Source organism: Tupaia chinensis, unplaced genomic scaffold (genome assembly GCF_000334495.1).
Source record: "Tupaia chinensis unplaced genomic scaffold, TupChi_1.0 Scaffold144982_1, whole genome shotgun sequence".
NCBI lineage: Eukaryota > Metazoa > Chordata > Mammalia > Scandentia > Tupaiidae > Tupaia > Tupaia belangeri.
This window is the reverse complement of record NW_006204841.1, coordinates 619,216-640,338: the sequence shown is the minus strand read 5'-3', so window position 1 is coordinate 640,338 and position 21,123 is coordinate 619,216. Positions and strand designations below refer to the sequence as shown.

Below are 21,123 nucleotides of genomic sequence, written 5' to 3'. Positions count from 1 at the left end.
GCAAAAACAAAGTATAACGACACTTACCTATGTTTTCCTCCAGCGCTGTGATCTGCGCCTGGGCTGACTCCAGTTCACTTCTCTTCATGGAAAGCCGGTGCTGATAGTCATCGAGTGACCGCTGCAGCTGCTCATTTACCGCCCTGAAAAACCAGTGGACAGAACAAATGGCGTTCTCGATCTCTCAGACAGAAGGTTTTTAAATGAGAAGTCTTATAAATTCTTCACTTATTTTTAAAATTTCTACTATTTCTTATTTTACAACTCTTCCAGTATAACCAATGGCATTATATTACATATTATTTCTTGCCATCTACCATTCTTCGCCAAAATGGTTTCGTCTTCCTAAAAATAATAACTAGACAAGTCAAATTAGTTGTATACTCTCTTCTAGAAGCTTCTGGGTAGTTTTGAAGCTCTTCTAACTTTCCTAATAAGAACCACTGTTCCTTTAAATCTAGTTTCAATGGTGGAGGCAAAGAGAAAGTCCTGTGTTCTTTTTAAGTCAGGGATTCACTGGGTCACAATTCTCCTGCCTTAGCCTCCCAGGTGGCTGGGACTACAGGTGTGCGCCACCATGCCCAGCTCTTCCAGCCTGGGTCTCGCTGTTGCCCACCCTGGTCTGAGCTTGGGATCCTCCTGTGTCAGCCTCCTGAGCAGCAGGGCCTCCACGGCACACCTGGCTCATTTAGAGCCTGCTACTTCAAAGGACTATCTTTAAACACGGACCATCCTGGCCAGTGAATTTGTAATTTTGCTTCTTACTCTGACTTTTTGGATGGGGAGTCAATTAGAGATCATAACAAGCAGGAACAGCAGGCATTTCATATAGTGCAATGGAGATTTAAAACCAAAGACTGGGGCCAGCAGGTGGCATCATGGTTAGGGCACTGGATTGTCACATGTTCAACCACAGCTTGAGTCCTGGACCTGGAGGCTTGCTTTTCCATTTTTCCTGTCTCTCTCTGTGCCCTATAGTAAAAATTATAAATAAATTAATTAATTTTAAGAAGGTAAATAAATTCTAAAGAAAAAAAAAAGGGACTAACAGGTGGCATGGTGGTTAAGGTGCTAGATACTCCCATATGGCTGAGCCACAGTTCGAGTCCCAGACCTGGTGGCTTGCTTTCTCACTCTCTCTCTGTATATGTCTCTTTGCTCAAATTAAAAATAAATAAATAAATAAAAGACTAAAGACTGATTTTCAGAGAGCCAAAGAAAAAATGCACAGTGGCCAGATGTGGGACAGTGGTAAAAAACAACGTTGTGCGAGGCAATCCCACATGGGGAAGTTTCTGGTTCATGACCAGAGGCCTCCCCAAGTTGTCAGACATGTGTGCTCATGGTCTGGGGCTAGCTGAGGCTGGAGGGGAACCACGGTGTCAAGACCCTGTTAAAGGTACTCGTTCGCTCTCTCTCATGGTGTGATAAACAGATTAATTTAAAAAAGGAAAAAAGAAAAGATGCACAGAGGCCTAGGTAGCCAACAACAAAGACAATTTCAGAGGAATCTGTCATTGATCAGCCAGATTTTTTCAGAAGTCAAGTCCCTGGAAGCTATAAAAGCCAGAACTGACCCTCATGTAATCTAGAAGCTTCAGAAGGCTTTGATCTCTTTGCATCTTTAGCTCCTAACACTGCCTGCTGGAGAGACAAGGCCCTCACCTCAGATACATATCAGGAATCCCAAAGGTCCTTTTGATGTTTCAGGGAAGAACACAGTAGCTTAGCTTAGAACTGCCTAACTGAGAGGTTTGGATCCCACGACCACAAGTGAGCTATCTGGGCCACCTTGACAGAAACGACGGTGCTTTACCGAGAGACCACATACACGACCCCGACTACTCTAATGGCCAGTGCACGATGAGTCAGAGGCAGGGAGGACACCGGAGCTGGGACTGACTTCTTCAGAAGTGCAGGAGCAAACCAAACCAACTCGAAGAGGCCAGGCTCAAGAAATTTTATTTCATAACAGTTCCAGGTAAGGTGAGGTCCAGGTAAGTGCACTGTGCTCGAGCTGTTCCTGAAAGTTCGAGCTATTGCTCTCCAGGATATAACTACAGAGCACGGACCTGTACGCGTTAGAGCACTCACTTCTAGGACAGTTCTATAACTAGAACCATGATCCCAACTTCACAGAAACCACCGTTACTTGTCCAAGGTCAAAGCTACTCAAGGCAAAGAACAGATATCCGTGCGGTCTGTTATCAGTGCTCCTCCATTACTTCGTGTGGCCTTCTCAGCACAACAAGGGAGACCAACATCGTCCACGTGGAAGGGAAACGTCTGCCGGGAACTCTGAGTTCCTTCCAAAACAGAATGGCCCAGAGAGCCCCTAGTCAAGGACAGCGTGACTGGCAGTGCTCGACATTCTAGGTACAAATGGAAAGATCTCTTTCCACCTCACTTCCTAATGAACAGGGTAATTTCCTAGTGAAAGTGGGGTCGATAAGCAGGCAGGATATCATTTTGTCTGATACACGTATAAAGGAGGTCCTTGGGGCGTTGCCTTTTTATACTCTAGTGTAGAGAGGGAACAACAGAGATGCCACACTAGATCTTGGAAGTAACTTTTCTGACCGAAGTACTGCTATTAAGATAAAAGTCTTTTTTTTTTAAATTTTTGCTAGAGCATGGAGAGCGATGGAGTGGGGCAGGGGAGGTTTGGGGGCGAGAAAGCGCCCCTCATGGGGGATGTTCACACCACCCTTTGCCTCCGCTTTTCCTTTGAGGGTTTTGGGCATGTACACACACAGTATATATTTTTTTCAAGCAGCTGAATCTGGGAATCAAACAGTACAGTCAGCCATGTGGGATCCAGTGCCTTGACCACCGCCACCAGCAACATAACATTATGCCATCTGCTGGTCCCTCATTTTTGAAATTTTTTAATTTGCCAGAGGATGTATGTACTCACCATAGAGACAGAGAGAGGGAGAGAGAAAAACCACCTACCAGTGGGGTGTGGCCAGGCCACAGTCCCTTTTCCAGCATTCCTCCAAACTGTCAGGGCTTGGGGCATGCATACATACCTGTTGCGTTTTGCAAGTTGTAGGGGCCAAGATGTGAACCACACAGTTGGCCTGTGGGATCCACTCCCTTAACCACTAGGCTGTGGGGCTGGCCCTACGTGCTCTCATTTTAGGGGACAAAAGTAATTATTTCCTTTCATGATGGAGTATTTTAAACAAAGACAGATTCTTAAAGGGTCCTTTATTCATAAGAAGTGTTGAGATTGTAAAAATGGGGTCAGTAGGTAGCATGGTGGTTAGGGTGCTGGACTCCTACATGGCTGACTGTGGTTCGAGTCAGCAGCTTGAAAATCAGGTTCGGCATGTGTGGTGCATGTCCAAAATCCTGAGAGGAAAATGGAAAAGAAGGGATTGTGGTGTGGCCATCCCTCTGAAGGGTGATTTTTTCATTTTCTTTCTCACTGTCTGTTTCTCTCTGGTAAGTGCAAGCACTCTATGGCAAAAATTTAATTAATTAATTAATTAATTAAATTTAAATGGAGGCAAAGCTTTATCTAAGAGAGGTGGGAGTAGAATGGTAATAACCTATTAAAGAAGATATGGGGGCCAACAGGTGGCATTGTAGTTAAGGCTCTGGACTCCCACATGGCCAACTGTGGTTTGAGTCCTGAATTTAGTGGATTGCTTTCTCACTTTCTCTCTCTTTCTCTCCTGTGTGTGTCTTTCTCTGGTGAGAAATTACAAAACAGCAAATTACAAAAATACTACTACTATTAAACAACAAAAAAATTTTGAGAGATTTTGACTATATGGTATGTGCACTTGCAAGAGGGACAAAGAGAGACAGAAAGCAAGGAGTCACCCCAGCCCCCCTCGCCAGGGGATGGCCACGTCACAATCCTTTCTCTACCATTCTCTTCTTGGGATTTTGGAGATGCACAAACACGTGTCCGGGTTCAATTTCAGGCTGCTGGGTCTGGGACTCAAACTGCAGTTAACCACGTAGGAGTCTAGTGACATTACCATTAAGCTATCTGCTAGTCCCATAACAAATTCTTAAAAAAAAAAAAACAAAAAAGAAATGTTGGCTGGTAGTGGTGTGGTGGTTAAGACACTGGACTCCCACATGGCCAACCGCAGTGTGAGCCCTGGGCCTAGCAGCTTGATTTCTCACTTTCCCTTTTTCTCTCTGTCTGGTTAAATTTAAATAAATAAATAAATAAATAAATAAATAATTCTTTTAATAAAAAAGAAGAAGAAGGAGGAGGAGGAGGAGGAGGAGGAGGAGGAGGAGGAGGAGAAGAAAGGACTGATGTAGTATTCTTGTCATAATTTAGACTTTCCCCAAAAGTCTATGGTTGTAGCCTGCCCCTGAGAAAGGCTTCTAGGAAGTACCATCTCTTGGTGAGTCAGACCAAAGAGGATTCGGGCTGCTTTCCTTTTGGGTTTCTATGAGGGGTGCTAACTTGAAACTGGTGGCTCTGGTTCCCTTGGCTATTTCAGTTCTAGTTCTGTCAGCTCAGCTAACTTCATCAGGGTCCTGACTCCTCCTCCTGCCTTGGTCGGAAAAAAAAAAAAAAAAAAGTTAGGAACTTCCAGAAGACAGTTTTTAAGTTGTATCTATAAACCTTCTTTCTTTTTATCTAAAATGGTTCTCAACTCATTTAACAAATACATACTTCCCAAGGGAGACTATATTTGTTTTAAACAAATTCTAGTAAAAGCACCAATATCTACTTTAACAAGAGTTTATGGGTATTTTTCAGGAAAATCTACTATAGCATTGATTTAATCTTGTATAATAATAAAATTCTCTGGTTTTGAACAAAACACAGAAAAGACCAAGGTAAACTGAAACCAGTCTGACAGTATTTTCAGCAGAAGGAATCTCATCGTTCAGAGCCTCACAGCTCACAGTTGTGCGGATTAAGGATCTTTCCTATGAGGTTGACCGAGAAAAGTAGCAGGGCTGGAAACATTCTATCTTTGAGCAGGGTTGATAAACTATGGCCCGCTGCCTATTCTGGTAAAGCCTGAGAGCTATGAATGGCTTTAAATGATTAAATTACTAAGAAAGTCTTCAGTGAAGATCTGTTTTGTGACACGTGAATGTTGTGAGTCCAATGCTCGGTGTCCACAACCGAGTTGTGGTGGAACGTGACTGCGCTCCATGCACACATTACCACAGCCACGGAGGGGGCTGAGCAGCTGTGGAACTGCGCGGCTGGCGCGGTCTGAAATACTGTCTGCTTACAGAAGAAAGTTTGCTGACTCTCCAGCTCTAGATACATGCTGCTCTGAGAGAGATAGAAAGCGAGAAATCACGCCCAGGGGGGATGGCCACTCTGCAATCCCTTCTCCTCCATTCTCCTCCCGGGATCTTGGGCACGCATGCACACGCGCCCGGCGTGAGTTTAAGCTGCCGGGTCCGGGACTCAAACCGTGGTCGACTACATGGGAGTCCAGCGACATAGCCATTATGCTAACTGCTGGTCCCAGCATTATGGAATTTTGATTTGGGGTATAAAACACAAGGTTACATAAAAACCTGAATGCAGGCCCAACCACGGTGGCCTGGACCAAATGGAAGGCCTGATTTTAAATCTTAGCGTGCCCTAAAGCCTGGGCATGTGGAGTGACTCAGGAGCCTGAGGAAGGAGGATAGTGGCTTGAAGCTGGCCTGGGCAACCAAGTAAGATCCGGCCTAAAAAAGAGCCAAGCGTGGTGGCACCCATCTAGAGCCACAACTGAATCAAGCATGATGCTCCTGCCCCAGCATCCCAGTAAGCCAGGGTTAAGGTATGGACATGTCACTGCTCTGCATATTCGGGAGACCTGGGATCCAAACCCAGACCTCCCAAGCAATGGAGCTACATGGGCAGACGGCAGTGAGGAAAATCCTTTCAGATTTAATTTGTCAATCATTAAAAAAAAGAAAATAATCATTACTACAATCCTTTTAGGTCTCAAGCCATTACTGTTTTTCTTTTTTTTGGGAGGGGGGGGAGAGCTTTTTGCTACAGGGTGAATGCACTCACCAAAAAGACAGAGACAGACAGAAAGACAGAAAGTGAGAAATCACCCCCACAGGGAGAATGGCCATGCTGCAATCTCTTCTCCATTCTCCTCTTGAGATCTTGGGCACACACATGCGCCTGGCGTGAGTTTAAGCCATCAGGCCCAGGACTCGAACCGCGGTCGACCACATGGGAGTCCAGCAACACAGCCATTACACCATCAGCTAGTCCTGCTTCATTACTGCTCCATGACTGTTTCACACATGCAGTACCTTGTTTACATCGGAAAATCCCTTCCTGATTCTTACTGCAAATGTAATTGAGAAAGAGATCCATTTCCTCAGACTCCACAGTGGTCCTCTTCTTTCATTGTCTTTACTTATTGTAGCTATCCAGTCTAGAAAAAGAATCTTTGTTGGCTGTTTCCTTGTGTCCTCTGTATTGGAGTCTAAATAGCAATCCACGCCTTAAGACAATGTTCTATATTACTGTATCTTTCTTTTATACCCATGCAAGTCACTGGAGCCTTTTTGTTTTGTTTTGTTATAGAGTGCATGTGCTCATCTGAGAGACAGAGAAAGAGAAAGAAAAAGAGAGAAATCACCCCCCCCAGGGTGTATAGCCATACTGCAAGACTTTCTCTTCCACTTTTCTCTAAGGATGTTGGGCACACACATGTGCCTGGTGTGATTCTCTTTTCTTTTTCTTTTTTTGTGAAAGAGATTTTTTTCCTATAGGGCATATGTACTCACTGGAGAGACAGAGAGATGGAAAGTGAGAAATCCCACCCAGAGGGTTTGGAAATACTGCAGTCCCGTTTCCTCCAGTCTCCTCTCAGGAAAGGGCATGCATGCACATGTGTCCGGAGTGAGTTTCAAGCTGCTGGGTCTGGGACTCGAACTGTGGTCGACTACGTGGGAATCCAGCAACATAACCATTATGCCATCTGCTGGTCCCCCTGGTGTGATTCTCAAGTCACTGGTTCTGGATTCAGACCATGAAGCTGGCTAGCTGGCCCACTGCTCACAACTTTTGCTTTTATGTAAAATACTTCCTCAATTTGGCTTCTATTCAAGTTCACTGCCACCATTTCAGTCTAGATCCTTGGTCTCCACTGTCTGCCATGAGTTTCTAAGACTTCAAATCCATGTTCCGTATTTCCATCTGATGTCACTTCCTAAAGGCATGCTATTCATGTGCCCCTCATCCTCGGTTATACATTCCTACATTATAAAGGGTTAAAATAGGAGACAGATATTCTGACTTTACATTTCTTTGAAAAGAAGGAAGAAAGAGATAGAAAATGGTACAGATAGCAAAAAATCCCATAATTCAGCAATTTTACACTATGGAGTACAAATGAGCTAATGTACTATGGGGGGGGGGTATAAAAGAAGGTAGGTTCATGAACTTGCCTGTAATCATCATTATTTGTGAGAGTTTTTAGAAATACACAAACCCCAAAACCAACCCAGACTTACTCTGCATCAGAACCTTCCCAGATCAGCCCTAAAGTCATACTTTTCACAAGCTTCGGCTATATCATCTGATCTAAGGCCCACTGCGGAAACTACTGCTCACAGGCCCACTCCAAAAGGCCACGTTCTGGACCTCACAGAACCACAAATGTTCTCAGGAGTGAAGCAATGAAGTGTCGGTAACTTACCTAAGGGAGTTCACCTCGGTTTTCTGATGAGATGAGTCACCAGCCACGTGGCTAAGTTGTTGAGCTTGGAGTTTGGATTTGTTCTCTAATGACTCTATTGTTTCTTTCATTAGTAACACTTTAGACTTTAATTCATATTTTTCACTTTCGAGCTATAATTTAAATTTTAAAAATTAACAGGTATATACTATTAATTTCTTAATTTTATTTTTCTTAGGTAGTCTTTAGGTCAGATTTACTTAACAAAACCCACCGCTTTAAGAAATGTGTATATATTTTAGGTTCTAGATGTCAGATTATACATACACATTTACTTCTCCTCACTATCACTGGGAGAAAAAATACAAAAAAAAAAAAAGATAAGAACACGGAAGAATACAGTCACAACAGCAGTGAAGCAGGAAAGGAAACCATTAACACAGCAAGAATTTTGAGGAATTTCTAAAAAGCAGTAAGTAGAATGGACTAAATTGAGGAAAATCAGAATAGAAAATACTCTAACCTATACACAAAGTAGGTGAGACTTATGTAAGGAAATTAAAAATTTCCTGAAAGACATAAAACATAATCTGACTTAATATAGACAAAATGTTTCTGAACGGGAACATAATATTGTTAGTGTGTTAAAATTTCTCAAGTAATTATAAATTCAGTGAAATTCAAATAAAAATCTTTATGGTCCCTCTTTTTAAAAGGAGGTGGATTAGATTTGATTCTAAAATTAATTTAGAAAAAAGGTTAAGAAAACCAGAAAAACTTTGGGCAGAGAAGAATACATGCAGACTTGTCCAAAAGATATAAACAAACCAGAAAGCTACTGTAAGTAAGGCAGCATACTTTCACATAGACACAGACCAGCAAATACAGGAAAGTGAATAAAGTAAAGACATCCTATACAGGATGGTGTAATGGTTGTGTTGCTGGACTCCTGCGTGCTTAACAGCGGTTCAAGTCCTGGACCTGGCAGCTTAAAACTCACGCTGGTGCCCGTGTCTGTGTGGTGTCTCCCATCCCAAGTGGAGAATGGAGAAGAAGGGATTGCGGCATGGCCATCCTCTCCCCCCTTCAACCCCCAGATGATTTCTCACTTTCTGACTCAGTCTCTCCAGCCAGCGCATGTGCCCTACAGCAATAGAAAAAAACCTGGTTGGGGGGAAATCCTGTACAGATGTAAATTTAGAAAAGGTAACATTTTAGGGAAAAAGATAAACTCTTTTCAAATAGAGCAGAAATAGTCACTCACTTTAGAAAAACAAATTAGCTAAATTTCTACCTTATTTTACATATAAAAATAAATTCTAGGGAGTTGGCAGGTGGCATGGTGGTTGGGGTGCTTGACTACCATATGACCCAAGACAGTTTGAGTCCCAGACCTGGTGGCTTGCTTTCTCACTTACCCTTTCTCTTACTTACTTCTTTATTTACTTACTTTATGATAATAAATAAAATAAAATAAAATCTTTATTTAAAAAATTCTAGATGGAATGATGACCTTCATACAAACGTTAAAACCAAGAAATATTAATAAGAAATGTAAGTCTTCTAGTTAAAATTATGGACTGCCCACACATATTTTCCGTCCTCTTTCTGGAAACATTGTTAAAAATGACAGTAAAAGAATAAGAAAGTATGAACTCACAAGGACACACACAGAGAAAGTAAGTGACTCTGAAAACTTGTGGAAGACAGGAGCAGAGTGAGAAAATACAATCCAAAGCTGCACTCCTACACTGAGGTGCTCCTGACACTGCGGGTGTGTCTCCCACCCTTTCTAGGAAGCACTTTTAGAAAGAAAAAATATAACCGCCCCCAATCAATAGAAGGATTAGGAAATGAAGTTGAAGAAATCTTACAGAAACTAAGTAAAAGACAAAAGAAAATAGGGAGAAAAGATAAGTGCCTTGCAGGATCCCTTTAGGAGGTCTGAAATCAATTAATAAAAGTCCAGAGATAGGAAATAGAGAAGCACAAAACTGAAAACGAGATGAAAAATCCCAAACCTCTCAGAAGTAAAAACATGTCCTTTAGTAAGGACTAGAAACCAGAAGAGTGTCATACATCTCACAGAAAGTTAAGATAATGGGGGAGGGACTAGCAGCTGGAGTAATGGCTATGTCGCTGGACTCCCATGTAGTTGACTGTGGTTCGAATCCTGGACCCGGTGGCTTAAATTCACACCAGGCTTGAGTGTGTGCATGCTCAAGATCCCGAGAGGAGTACGAAGAAGGAACTGCGGTGTGGCCATCCCCCATAGGGGGTGATTTCTCACTTTCTGTCTCCATGTGTCTTTCTTTGTCTTTCTGGAGAGTGCACGTGCCCTATAGCAAAAACTTCTCAAAAAAAAAAAAAAAAAAAAAAGACAATGGGGGACAATTTTCAAAATTTTTAGAGAAAAATATTTCCCAGTCTAGATTTCTATATACAGAATACCTCAAAATGTCCTATTTATTATTTTCCAGGAACTTCTGGAGAAGGTACATCACCACCAGAATGAAGGAACTGAGAAAGAGAATGTGAGATTGAACGCGGAAAGGGCGGGAGAGGAGAGGTAAGTCATCTAAGGACAGCTGCAGGGAGACGCTCAGTCCGTAAGGGAATAGGACGGAGAGCTCAAAAAGGGAACCAGCAGATGGCATAATGGTTATATCACTGGACTCCCGCTTGCCGACAATGGTTCAAGTCCCAGACCTAGCGGCTTAAAACTCATGCTGGGTTTGTGTGCGTGCGTGCCCAAAATTCCAAGAGTAGAATGGAGAAGGGATTGTGGTGTGGCCATCCCCCTGGCCAGCACGGGGTGTGTGGGGAGGTGATTTCTTGCTTTCTGACTCTGTCTCTCTGGCAAGCATATGCGCCCTTATAGCCAAACCTCTGTAAGAAAAAAAAAAATTGAAGGCCAGCAAATGGTGTGGAAGTCAAGGTGGCTGAATCCCACATGGCTCATTTGCACGGTCAAGTCCCGGACCCTATGGCTTGAAAATCACACTGGTGCGTGTGCATACATGCCCCAAATCCTGATAAAATGAAGAAGAGATTATAGCATTCCATTCCCTTGGGATGCGATTCCTCACTTTCCCTCTCTGTCTCCAAAAAGCTCACGTGATCTATAGTAAACTTAAAAAAAAAAAATTGAGAGGTATATGGCAGAGATGTTAGAGCTCTCAACGAAAATTAGCATTAAGTCAATGAAAATCAGGTAACAAAATAAAAACAGAACAACATAAAGGCAGTGGTGAAGTTCAGGAAAAGGTCTGCAAGAAAAAAGGCAAGAGTGACACCATTCTACTTGGCTGAGAAGTGACCGATTGGGGCCACGATAACATACACACTAATTACTGGAGTAAGATATGTAAATAAAACGTGCTCAGGGAGTGGGGGAAGGCTCCCAAAAGGGCGAGCGCGAAGGCCTCATCCATCAGCAGAGAGGTCACTACAGATACTTCATCAACTCAGGGAGACCAAGTGGCACGTTATGCAGAAACAGGGAGGCGCACACAGGAGAAGGAGTTAGAAGAGTAGAGGGTGGTCGTTGTGTGGATAGGGAGATGGGGAAGGAATTGTTTTGGGGTATTAAAACTTTTAAGGGGGCCAGCAGGTAGTGTGGTGGTTAAGGCACTGGAGTCCCACATGGCTGACTGTGGTCTGAGTCCCAAACCTGGCAGCTTGAAAATCATGCTAGGTACATATACGTGCATGCCCCGAATCCAGAATGACGGAGAAGGGATTACTGCATGGCCGTTCCCCTGGCGAGTAGTTTCTCACTTTCCCTCTCACTGTCTCTGTCTCCCTCTAGTGAGCACACTCACCCTATGGCTAAAACCTGAAAGAAATAAAACAAACCTCTTGGAATACCATGGGTAAATATGGCACAAACAAGAGTATGCCATAGAAAAAGAGGATTAAAAATATGAACATTTGTGTATCCAGCATCTGGATTAAAAAATACAACTATATTTCCGATCCCCTGTCCACAGTAATCGCTATCTTGAGTCTCGTGTTTCTCATTATTGTCTTTAGTGTAGCACAATCATATGAATCCCTAAACATACCGTTTAACTGTGCTTTTATTCAAATAATTATTTTATGTAACTTTATTTATTTTTAATTTGATCAGAGATGGACAGAGTGACACAGAGAGAGAGACAGAAAGTGAGAAAGTAAGTGGTCAGGTCTGGGATTTGAACTGCGGTTGGCCATGTGGGAGTCTGGCACCCTTAACCACAATGCCACCTGCTGGAACCGATACTATTTAGTTTTACGTATGTGAAATTACACAACATGTTTTCGGAGGCCATTTCCTTTCCTGGCACAGTAATCTGTAAGATTCGAGCGTGTGGATTTTAGCAGCTATTGTCATTCATTTGTGCTGGTCTGTAACACGCTACTGTGTGAATTCCCATCATTTACCCATTTCCCACCAACTGACATCGAGGATGTTTTTCATTTTCTGCCAAGGAGTAATAAACATTGTAGGCTTTGTGAGCCGCTGATCTGTCACCACTACTCCACTATCGCACATATGTGAACAAGTGGGCTAGGCTGTGTTCCCAAACAACTTAATGGATAGCAACAGACCAGGGCTTGCTGGTACCATCAAGGTACACATCTAGAAATGGCACTGCTGGCTCAAGGGCATGCCTTGGCTGGACAGGGCCACATATTCTGCAGGGTACGAGTGTGCATTCCCAGGAGCTAACATACTTGCTAATGCTTAGTGTCTGATGACCTGAGAGCTGGAGAACAATTTTTCTCTGGTTTTGAAGTGTATCTCCCACATTACTGAGGTAGAACATCTTTTTAGGCTTATTAGCCTTTTGTAATTGCTTCCTCCATGAGGTGACTATTCACGTGTTGTTTTGTTTTTGTTCTGTTTTGTTCTGTGGGGATTGTGGGGATGGGTTAAATGTGCAGCAAGCTGCTCTCTCCAGTAGTGGCTTATCTTCAGTCTGTAAATAGGGACAGATGATTTTGTCAATGTAGTCCTATGTAACTGTGTTTTCTCTTGAGGAATAAACTCACTGTGTGTCTCATTTAGGGGCACACACTCCGGCACGTCACCTGCTCCCTGTGTGATCCTGGCCAAGTCTCCCCTTGCTTTGGTGTCCTTATCCGTGAAAGGATATTAGCATTAGCATTCACTTCAAATGGCTACTGTGAGAATTAAAATAATATGTATCAAATGTTGAAAAAAGTGCTGAGACAGAGTAAATGCTGTACAAATGACTACTACTGCTATTTCTCCAAAGTCAAAAACACTCTGTCCTGTATTTTTTTGAAAAATGTAGTTGGTTATGTTTTAAATGTTCAAGGCCGCAAGTAATCTTGACCTGATTTCAGGGTACGGTATGTTTGACGTATTTTGACGTGAACAGCCAATTGACCCAGAAACAACTACTAATAGTTCTTGTCCCATTGATTTGAGTTCTTTTATAGATTGTTTCCTTATATTTGTTGTTTGCTCACAACCAAGTGTTTTTCAAGAGAATTATTTATTTGTTTTTTGTTTGTTTGTTTTTTTAATTTGACCAGAGACAGAGAGAGAGAAAAAGAAAGCAAGAAAGCAAACCGCCAGGTCCAGGACTCGAACCGTGGTCAGCCATGTGGGAGTCCAGTGCCTTCATCTACAATGCCACCTGTCGGTCTCACTTTTAGCAATCTCTCTCTCTTTTTTAAAAAGAATTATTTATTTATTATTGTTATTATTATTTTTCACATGAATTTTGCCAAAGACAGAGAGAGAAAGAGAGAGAGAGTAAGAAAGCAAGCCACCAGGTCCGGGACTTGAACCATGGTCAGCCATGTGGGAATTCCAACACCTTAACCACCATGCCACCTGCTGGCCCCAGCAATCTCTGTTAAGCCTTGTCTTAATTACTATGATATTGAAGACATCATATTTGGTAGGAAAAGTCCAGTTCCACATTTTTCTTAAAATTTATATTTGATTACTATCTTGTTCCTTCATGTAAATTTTACAATCTACTGTCAATTTTCAGACACACACACAAACTACCTTCTTGGAATTTCAGCTAGAACTATATAAATTCTAAAGCAATTTGAGGAGAATTTATATTATGTTTATAAACATCATACCTGTCACCTCTTTTATAAATGTGAAATTTCTCTTACTCTGATCTTTTTAAATGTCTTTCAATAATATTTTCCATAAAAATCCTGTGAACTAGGGTCAGCAGTTATGGTGCTAGACTTCCACGTGGCCGACTGTGATTGGAGTCCCAGACCTGGCGGCTTGAAACTCACATCAGGTTTATGTGTGTGTGTACCCAGAATCCCGAGAGGAGCATGAAGATGAAGGACTGAGGCATTACTCTGATCTTTTTAAATGTCTTTCAATAATATTTTCCATAAAAATCCTGTGAACTAGGGTCAGCAGTTATGGTGCTAGACTTCCACGTGGCCGACTGTGATTGGAGTCCCAGACCTGGCGGCTTGAAACTCACATCAGGTTTATGTGTGTGTGTACCCAGAATCCCGAGAGGAGCATGAAGATGAAGGACTGAGGCATGGCCATCTCCCCGGGGGTGATTCTCTCTTGTGTGTCTCCGGCAAGCACATGTGCCCTCCAGCAAGAAATCTCTCTTAAAACAAAACAAAAAACTCTGAATTTACAGGGATCTTGTATGATTTATCACTATTAAAAACTGCATATATTTTTTTTCACTTATCTTACCTGGGATCTGTCATGCTTCTGGAATTCAATGTGCATCTTGAGTCATAGAATTCCAATGTTTTCATGATATCTGGAAATGTACCAGCTGTTATCTCTTTAAAGACTGTCTCTCCCACATCCTATTAGATTTCCTTTGAATTCTGATAAATATGTTAGACTCTCTCACTCCATTTTATTTTTTTAAGAGACAGGCCTTGCTGTTATCCAGGCTGGCCTCAAACTTGCAATCCTCCTGCCTTAGCACCCATAGTAGCCCAGACTATAGGCATAGGCTGGCTGGCCCTGCCTCTCTGTATCAGATTTTCTCTCCTGCCTAAAGTAATTAAAAATAGGACAAAATATATGAAACAAAGGTTTTCAAATTCTGAACATCAGACAGTGACAGACAGTGAGTGAGCCCTGAAACCAACAAGGAAACAAACAGGATGAGCTCTGCCAGGGCTGGGGCATTCTGACGGGAGGGTGTGGGGCTGTGGCTCAGGAAAGGAAACCAGGTGGAGCTCAGTGTTTTCCCTGAAGTTCAAGACGGAGCTGAGAATCACGGCAGGCCGAGGCAGCCAACACGTGTAAGGCAGACACTGGGAAAGCTGCAGAGTGAGAGCGCCAGAGACCTGCGACAGGGTCCCTGGAGTCTTTTTTTGGGGGGGAGGGGGAGATTTTCACTATAGGGCGCGTGCACTCGCCAGAGAGACAGAGAGAGACATAGAGACAGAAAGCGAGAAATAACCCCCCAGGGGGGATGGTCACACTGCAATCCCTTCTCCTCCATTCTTCTCTCGGGATCTTGGGCACGCACGCACACGCGCCTGGCGTGAGTTTTAAGCCACCAGGTCCGGGATGCGAACTGTGGTCAACTACGTGGGAGTCCAACGACATAGTCATTATGCTAACTGCTGGTTCCCAGGGTCCTTGAAGTCTTCAGCAGAGAAGAGCACAACCCAGAAAAAACTACTCACGGCCAGAGAAAGAACCGACGGTTAGAGGAAATAACACTCAGGACCTGCATGAAAGGCTGGGAAAGTCCCTTTTCCCATTGATCATTTGAAAATCTCACAATTCGCGGGGTAACAGGGAGTGTACTCAAAGGTTTGTTATTGTTTGTTTTTGTTTTTTAAAGAGAGGTTTTTGCTGTCGGGCACATATGCTCACCAGACAGACAGAGAGACAGAAAGCAAGAAATCACCCCCCAGGAGGGATGTCCACGCCGTAATCCCCTCTCTTCCATTTTCTTCTTGGAATCTTGGGCATGCATACACACACACCCGGCGTGAGTTTAAGCTACCCAGTCCAGGACTCGAACTGCAGTTGACTATGTGGGAGTCCAGCAATGTAACCATTATTCCATCTGCTAGCCCCTGTTATTTTTTTTAAATTAAATTAAATTTCTTTTTTTAAGAATTATTTTATTATTTTTAACTTTATCTATTCATCTATTTATTTTTAATTTGACCAGAGAGGGATAAAGCGAAACAGAGACAGTGAGAAAGCAAGCTGCCAGGTCCAGGACTCGAACTGTGGTCAGCCACATGGGAATTCAGTGCCCTTAACCATCATGCCAGCTGCTAGCCCATTCCTTTTAGGTTTTATTACAGTTTGTGCCCTCACTGGAAAGAGTTGGAGGGAGACCCAAGGGAAGCAAGAAATCTCCCCCAGGAATGGCCATACTGCAAATCCTCTCTCCTCCAGCCCTCTCTTGGGATTTTGGGCAGGCACGCACACATGTGCAGAGCAATCTTCAAGCTACTGGATCTAGGTAGGACTCAAATTGTGAAGTCAGTTATTTGGGATCCAGCACCTTAACCTTGATACTATCTGCTGGCCCTTCAAAAGAGTTTTATCTCAGTGGTAAAATTAGAAAAGCTAGGGGCCTGGTAGTAGTACAGTGGTAATACAACTAGACCCACATAAGGAAGGTCCTGTGTTCATGTCGTGGGACCTTCCTGAGTATGCTGGGATGTGTCCACATGCCCCTGATCTGGACCAGCTGAAACTAAGGGTGGATCACAGTGTGAAGACCCGGCTGGGGTGCCTGCTCTCTCTCTCTCTGAAGAAATAAATGAATAAACTTAATATTTCTTTTTTTTTTTTAATTAGAAAAGACTAATTGCCCATCTACTAAAGCAAGACTAAAAAGAATCAAGCTATTCAACTGCACTACAGAACTAGTCTCAACAGTATTTATAGGAATATAAACCAGCAACCAAGAAGATAAAATTCACAGCATCTGGCACCCAGTATAAAATTACCGGCATGCAAAGCAGCGGGGAAATACATGATGAATAAAAAAAAAACTAATCCAGATGACAGAATTAGAAGACAAACAAGAGAGTAAAGAATAGTAATAGAAATAAGCCAAAATGAGAGAGAAAAAAAGAGTGTCAAAAAACATATCAAATTGTTAAAAATCCTTTCTCAACACGGTAATGAAAAAGAAAGTGAATTTTACTTTTTAAAAAATTTGCTACTGGGTGTGTGCCCTTGCTGGAGAGACAAGAGAGGGAAACTGAGAAAGCAACGCCCAAGTGGATGGTCACGCCACAATCCCTTCTCCATTCTCCTCTTGGGATCTCGGGCACACAGGCACATGCGCCCTGAGTGTTCTCCAAGCCACTGGGTCCAGGACTAAACTGTGTAGTTGGCCACATGGGATCTATCTGCCTTAACCACCACACCACTGGCTGGCGTGAACTTTACTTTTTACACTATGTCTGTATTATGCAATTTTTTTTTTTAAACAAAAGTTAAACAATAATATCTCTAGTTAATATCTACTGAGTGCTTACGATTTGCAGGGTACTCTTCTAAGTTCTTCATATGTGTTAGTGTTTATTTTTCACAAAAACACTGAGAAGTACTAGCACTATTTTTACTTTTCAGATACAGAATGGGCCAGCAGGTGGCATAGTGGTTAAGGCACTGGACTCCCAGGTGGCCGACCACGATTCGTCTTGGACCTGGTGGCTTGAAACTCACATCAGGTGCATGTGTATTAGAAATCCCAAGAGAAAAGTGGAGGAGAAGGGACTGCAGCATGGCCATCCCTCGTGGGGGGTAATTTCTTGCTTTCTGTCTCTCCAGCAAGCATCCTATAGCAAAAATCTCCCAATACAGAAGTGGAGGGACAAAAGGTCAAGTAAACTTGCTGACAGATAACAAGAGGCAGGCGAATCTGCACCTGAGTCATCGCCCTCAGAGCACACTCCTGGCCTTATCATGTGCCTTTCTAGCATACTGCTTCATCATTTGAAAAGCACAGTCTGTAAAACCCCAACAGTCACAGGCATTCATGAAACACATCGCAGCCAACCCCGTTTGATAAATTACCTGATGATTCATGCATGTCAAATGTTCAACAGTTTTCTCTAATTCTGATTTCCCAAGAAGACTCATTTCCTGGATATTCTGAAAGATAATTTTATAGAAAATGTTTATATCAGATCATAAAACAAAATTACCAAAATAAACGATGCAAGCTCACAATACTATTATATTCCATTTGTCTTTTCATAAAACTTGAAAATGTTTCAGAAAGAAAATCATTAGACACTTTATAAAAATGTTGCTTTTGGTTTAAAATAAAGCCTAACAGGAGGGCTAGCAGATGGTGTGGTGGTGAAGGTGCTAGATCCCACACGGCTGACTCCATGGTTAGAGTCCCAAACCTGGCAGCCTAAAAACATGCCAGACATGCGTGTATGTGCGACCCAAACCCTGATGAGACGGAGAAGGGGCTGCGGCGTGACTACGCCCCACGCTTTCTCCCTTCCCCTTTCCTCTTCCTCGCTGGCATGTGCCCTCTGGCAACAAGAAAAAAAATAAAAGTCGAATAGAAATGAGCTAGTTAAGGGGACTATATAAGGGTGACAGAATCCTTCAATCATGTCTATGTAGACGGCTCAAAGAAAAAGTCCACTAACCTGGATCCTTGAGAAGAGTAGGGAACAGGGGAGGTAAGTCTAGAGGAAAAAAGCTAGACCTCAGGGGCAGCAGATGGCTTAAGTGGTTACATTGCTGGACTCCCACATGGCCAGCCACGGTTCAGTCCCAGACCCAGTGGCTTGAAAATCACACCAGGCACGTGTGCGTGTATGCGCAAGACCCTAGGAGAATGGAGAAGGGACTGAGGTTTGGCCATCCCTCCTGGGGGTAATTTCTCACTTTCTATTTTTCTAGCCGGTGAGTACAGGTGCTCTAAGGCAAGAAACCTCTAAAAAAAAAAAAGCAGCAGCAGCAGCTAGAGCTTGAAGTAGGTAATCATTAAAATCCTTGAAAACAGTTAATAGATTTTAAATGGGAAATGTGATCAGATTTATCAGGAGTCTTCAAAAGGTTCATGAAAAATGTATATTATCAAAAGACTATACATAAATTTTAATTAAAAAAAAGACTATAAATTTCAATGTTTTGGCACCAAAATAAATTCATATTTTCATTTCATCTTTCCATGAACTTTCTGAGGTTTTCTCATAAATCTTTGAAAGATAATTCTGACTTCAGTGTGACATAAAGATCTGAGATGGGCAAGACCAGGAATACAGAGGTCACTAACAGGGGTCTTTACAAGTTCTTGGAAAATGGGGATCATGGGGATCATAAATAAACTACACTGGACTTCACAGATGTTTTAATATCAAAATAAACAAGTTCTTTAATTGCTTTTATTCATAAGTTTTTTTTTTTTTTTTTTTTAGGTTTTTGCCTTAGGGCACATGTGTTCACTGGAGACAGAGATAATGAGCAGGGAAGTGCCCAATCACCCGCCCCATGCTGCAGTCCCTTCTCCTCTATTCTCCTGGCATTTTGGGCACACCCGCACATACACCCAGCATGATTTTCAAGCTACTAGGTCCTGAACTCAAATTGAGGTGGCCACGTGGGAGTCCAATGCCTCAACCACAATGTCACCTTTTGGCCCCTCCACAAACTTTTTGATGTGTCCTGTATAATAAAGTAGGCGAGAAGGAGTAAGGGCCAGAAGAGATGGCAGAGGAAACAGAGAGAAGTAAACAAACTTAAGAGAAAATGGCATGGCTCCGGGGCCAGAGTCCATGGGACTCACAGCTGGGTGACCGTGGGCAAGTTATTGGATCTCACTCACAAGTCCTCGTCTGGGGGCTGGCAGGTGGCGTGATGGTTAAGGAGGCTGGACTCGCACATGGCTGACCACAGCCCAAGTCCTGGACCTGTGAAGATTTACTGAGATAGCCCATATAAAAAGTACTTAGAAACTCATAAAAGGGATTAATAAATGTTATTAATATGAACAAATATTCAAAAGGTAGCACTGAAGACTTGGTGATTAACCCCGAGAAATACGCTTCCAGGGAGAGCTTAGTTACTGGTGATGCCTGGAGTTAACGACTGGTGGATAGGGATAGTCTGGAACACTGGACGAGATTTATAGAGTGGTTCCGCTTTTAAGGAAAAGGCTTGTTGTGGGGCCAGCAGGTGACATGGTGGTTGGGGCGCTGGACTCCCACATGGCTGACCATAATCTGAGTCCCAGGCAGATTGAAAGTCACACCGGGCACATGTGCATGCATGTCCATAATCTCAGGAGGAGAATGGAGGAGAAGGGATTGTGGCATGGTTGTCCCCCCCGCAGGAAGTGATTTCTCACTTTCCCTCTCATTGTCTCTCTCTGGTGAGCACATGAGAGCTAGGGCAAAAACCTAGGGAAAAGAGAAAACGAAAAAGGCTTATTGTAAACTCATAAAATCCTACCTTCTGTAACCCAGAAGGATTCTAGTAAAATATATGTCATTTCCCCCCCAAGTTTTCAGTACTACTGCATTTTTTAAATCCTATTTTTACATCCCTTGATCATTTCCACAGATATGGAAAAGGATAAGTTAGTAGTTTATGTTAAAAGCTGCCATACTGCACATAAGTTTTCCATTTGGTAATCTTAACACGTTTTTTTTAATAAGAAAATACTTTCTGACAGTCTTCCAAAAGATTCTAATTAAAAATGTACAAAAATGGGCAAGAAGCACATAAATAGATGCTCACCATCATTGCCATCAGGGAAACGAGAATCAGAAACCACAAGACACTTCCCCACATCCACCAGGGATGATAAAGAGACAATAACACACACTGGTGACAATGTGAAGAAACAGGACCCAAATAAAGACCAAATTACCACCCGATCCAGAGAATTATCACACTGCCAGCTCTATGATCCAGAGAAAACATAATCCAGATGAGAAGTTGTACACAAATGTTCTTAGCATTTTTCACGGGTGAACCTCAACATTACGGTAATGCAAAGTCAGACACCAAAAACTCCACATACTGAATGGTTCAATTTACAAGAACTATCCAGAGCAGCAAATCTACAGAGACAAAAGTGGATTGGCAGTTGCCTACAACTAAGGGGTCTAAGGGGAAACAGAGAGTGATGCCAGTAGGTACAGGTTTCTTTTTGAGGTAAAAATGCTCTAAAATGCAGTGATATTGTAACAGGGGCCTGCTTAGCCAGACTGATTCCATCTTGCTAATATCAAAAACTGTTTCTCTCTCAGCCTCATACTCTGTTGGAAATTTCTCAGAGGAACTCCAGGGATACAAAACAGTCCACCTGGAGCTTGGATGCCCTGCCCCAGCCACAATCTGAAACTCCTATTTGAAAGATGAATCATTTGACTGTACCCCTTGGCTAAGACTGAAGCTCCTGTTTCAAAGACAAATTCCTTGATTGTGCCCCCCAGCTAAAAACTAACCGGACCTCTGCTCTTCTACAGATAGCCATTTGCATCACGGCTCCCTCCTTTCCCT

General features: G+C 42.7%; 1 protein-coding gene and 1 long non-coding RNA gene across 2 annotated transcripts in view; one reads left to right on the top strand and one right to left on the bottom strand.

Moving 5' to 3' along the window:
- The window catches only part of CEP135 (centrosomal protein 135), an 80,151-nt gene that overhangs the window by 23,890 nt on the left and 35,138 nt on the right, over positions 1-21,123 (bottom strand). Inside the window, exons 14-16 of the mRNA XM_006167693.3 lie at positions 17,668-17,745; positions 7,656-7,807; positions 28-143 (exon numbers count right to left, since the gene is read on the bottom strand). Coding sequence (XP_006167755.1) covers positions 28-143; positions 7,656-7,807; positions 17,668-17,745 — 346 coding nt within the window. The remainder of the gene's footprint in view (positions 1-27; positions 144-7,655; positions 7,808-17,667; positions 17,746-21,123) is intronic.
- LOC114005938 (uncharacterized) lies at positions 49-21,117 on the top strand. The gene is made up of 3 exons (XR_003547728.1): positions 49-195; positions 10,115-10,203; positions 20,871-21,117. It is a non-coding gene; the product is annotated as an uncharacterized LOC114005938 (long non-coding RNA).